The sequence below is a fragment of the Patiria miniata genome, unplaced genomic scaffold, assembly GCF_015706575.1.
Source record: "Patiria miniata isolate m_02_andy unplaced genomic scaffold, ASM1570657v1 HiC_scaffold_28, whole genome shotgun sequence".
Taxonomy (NCBI): Eukaryota; Metazoa; Echinodermata; class Asteroidea; order Valvatida; family Asterinidae; genus Patiria; species Patiria miniata.
In genome coordinates this window covers 5124618-5128213 of record NW_024037067.1, presented here as the reverse complement: position 1 = coordinate 5128213, position 3596 = coordinate 5124618, and the positions used below count along the sequence as shown (strand labels likewise).

Here is a 3596-nt window from a genome sequence, read left to right as displayed (position 1 = left end):
ATTTGGGCAGCGGACGTTTAATGCGCATCGAGTTCGCGTCCTCCAATGCAGTTTTAGCATAGGCCAACTGTGATCCGAAGTCTGTATAGTTACAATCTTAACACGAAAAGGGAAAAAAACCACTTCGAAACACAAGTTTCAAGTTTTAGTCTTTGCACGTGCAAACTGCAGCTGGTCGTTAACGAAACTTGCAGTACATAACGCAGACTGTTCACGTTTGGCGTTGTTCTGAAAAACCAAGTACAATGTTCATGAGAAACATCAATGTCGGACTCCTGGTCGTATGCATTATGCTCGGAGCTACTGTAACAACCGCAGGTAAGATTTTTTTCTGTTTACTATATAAAAATAATAATGATAATATATTGAGTACGTAATAACTACTAAGTGGGCTATAAAAAAAAACAAGTGTTGAGACGTGAACATTGTATGATGTGCATTGCAATCCACGTGAATGTCATCTGGGTGGTTTTATAAACCGTATTTTTTTCTCGAGATATTGTGTGAATTGTTAAAATTCTTACTTGTTAGATATATTCCGAGATTATGAGAACCCTATTAAGAGCCCCACATAACACAGGGCGCATTTCCCTCCGCTGAGGGATTGTACTTAAAAATAAAGTCCGTTTTGCTTATTATTTTTTGTTGTTGAGTATTCCGACTTTTTTCTTTTAAAAAAGTTAATACATATTTCACAATGTGCTCCTTCAAACATAGCCAAATAACGTAGTGACTGCCTTTTTAGCCTGGGTTGAACTATTGACCCTGAAAAAACCACCCCCTCCGGACAAGAACCACATTTTGTGTTTGTAATAATCCCAGTGGGTCTATAGCCAGCTCGCCGCAGGGCTATACACTTACACTTAAGGTATGATGGGAATAGAATAGGCTTAAGCCTTTAAGACCCCATATCCTTTTTGGCTCGAGCCGGGAATCTAGCTTATTCTTGAATAGGTTGATTGACTTGGCATCCACTACATGTGCTGGGAGACTGTTCCACTCGTTGACTATTCGGAGAGAGAAAAAATTCTTCCTGCCGTTCAGTCCCTTCTTTAGTGCCGGCTTGAACAATTTGTGACTGTGACCCCTGAGCTGATTTGAATTCCTATGGAATAGCTTGCCTAGTCAACAAGCTCAAGTGACGGCTGCTTGCAGTCGTCTGACCAATAGGCCTATAACATCCCATATTAACAGAAAGCATACGGTAACGTAGATTGGGACCCTATTCAAATCACACCCTCCCCAAGCGAATGGATTTTAAGAGGCAACAATGAAGTACTGTGAATCCATTTCCCCTTTGTATAGCAATGGTCTGCTACTTTGGCCAGGCACCAGACCCGGAATCAAACGACGCTCTCCGCTGGATGATCCCAATTGAGGATCCCTGCCGATGTACGGAAGTCAAGCTCGGAGGAGTGAACACTCGCACATCTCGCCTCCCCTTCAAAGTGAAATATTACGACACCTTTCTGCGAAGCCGCAATTCGGATGAGATTCAAGCCTGGCTGAATTGTAGTAAGTGTATATGTTGTACCTTTTTTTAGACAAATTAACCATCATCAGTTCATTCGTTGAGATATTTTCTTCAAATAAAGGAATTATAAGACGGAATTTTTAAGACATCTGCACTAGAAAGCAGGAGGTCGTAGGTTCGAGTCTCACCCGAGTGATTTTTTTCCAACTTTCACTCGGGAGGTAACACACTTAGTATACAGTGTTTAAACGTCGGTGAAGGGCAGAACCAAATTTGATTCAAATAAAGTTGTAAAAGCAAAACCATTAACCTTTTAAAAAATACATTTTTTTAAATAGTGACTGATTTCTATACTTCGAGAAAACAGTGACAAACAAATCTAGTGGGTACGAATGCCAAAGCTGAGTTTCTTCTTGACTACATCCCATCTCACCGTAGATAGAAATTTTCATGACTTGAAAGATAGGAAATTACATCTTGTAAATTGTTTTTACTTCTTTCTAATTAAATTGTATTACTGTGAGTAATGCCAACGTTGGAACATATTCCCAATGATGGATTTTTCCACGGTCATTTCAGATGCAAGTTCTCCCAGGCCCGTGTTTTCAGACTGTCCTGCTGACGATATCAACGTTGCCGACCCATCCGTTACCTACACCACTCCGACTGCCAAGGACGCAGACACCGGTGTACCACTCACCGTGTCTTGCAGTCCGAGTCCAGCGATGAATGTCACTCAGAACCACACGATGGTCACTTGCCGGGCAAGCGATGCTGCTGGAAATGTGGCCACGCAAGAGTGTACTTTCAATGTAAAACTAGGTAAGAACATTCTCAACACGATTTGGAATATGTATTTCTTTAGCCAATCGAGAACTCATATAGGTGGATCACAAGACCATCACAAGTCATGCAATTTGGGTGAAGCTGAAGCTATTATAAATAATGAACTTTGACAGAAGCATTCCTTTGTCATTTTTCATCCACTCTTATAAGTGAGTGTGTTTACTTGATATTGAATAACCGGTTTTACGTTTTTATATGTGCTGGTGAGGAGTGTGGCCATGAGTGGTTAGAGTTCGTAGCTCATGATGAGAAGGTAACGGGTTCGAATCCAGCCCCTACCCATTATGTTGTGTTCTTGGGCAAGCCACTTCACCCCCACTTGCCTCTTGGCCCAGGAGTATAAATGGGTGCCGGCATTAGCTGAGGAGTAACCTGCGATGGACTAGCATCCCATCCAGGGGGAACAAAAATATTCCTAGTCGTATCTTGCTACTGGAAACGGAGATAAACGCCAGCTTGATGGGCCACATTGGCTCCGGGTGACAGATTTTACTTACTTTAAGTGTGCTGTGCTTTACCTGGGCTCATTATGAATGACACAACTTTGAATAGTGAAAATTGAATGCGGGAATCGTCAGTGGTGCGGGTATACATATTGTTAACATGCTCAAGCTTAGTCCTATTTTGTTAATCCCTTCAGCTTGCCGTGACCCGCTAGGGATGGAGAGCGGTGCCATACCAGATAGCAGTCTGTCGGTATCAGATGTTGGTCACGCTGGCTTTTCCGCCCGAAGATCTCGGCTCAATGTCAATGGTAACTTATAAAACGTTCGAAACTTAGAATTTTTTAAAAAGTTTGTTTGACATATTTGTGATATGTCTTCAATCACGGGCGTGCTATATACAATACAACATATTCATGATGATTTTTTTGCAGCGGCTTGGTGTCCGACCGTGCTTGACCAGAACCAATGGATTCGCGTCGATCTGCGTGCTCCGACTACGGTTACTGGCCTGATCACCCAAGGAAGACACGATAGTGACGTCTGGGTGACGTCATACAAAGTACAGTATAGCGACGATGCGACTAACTGGAGTGATGTGACTGGTACCAACGGGTCAGCAATTCTGGTTAGTGGACGTTTAGTTTAATGCATGTTATGTTATTCAAGTCTTATTTTCCGCTGGTAACAACTAACTTCCGTTTGCTTTAAAGAGGTTGTGGAATGCTCGACGACATTTACGTCATTTTTGGGGTATATGTAGCCTAAGGTGTGATGAAATGAAAACGACTATTGTGTCTGTCATGAAATGAGTACAAAAGGTACTTTTGAGA

The 3596-nt window shown here is 42.1% G+C and overlaps 1 protein-coding gene across 1 annotated transcript; it reads left to right on the top strand.

Moving 5' to 3' along the window:
• Window positions 1–6: 6 nt before the first annotated feature.
• On the top strand, window positions 7–3085 carry LOC119735073. The gene is made up of 4 exons (XM_038208765.1): window positions 7–318; window positions 1306–1515; window positions 2054–2296; window positions 2961–3085. The coding sequence occupies exons 1-4, from the start codon at window positions 246–248 to the stop codon at window positions 3083–3085; spliced, it is 651 nt and encodes a 216-aa protein (XP_038064693.1). The 5' UTR covers window positions 7–245.
• The last annotated feature ends 511 nt before the right edge of the window (window positions 3086–3596 follow it).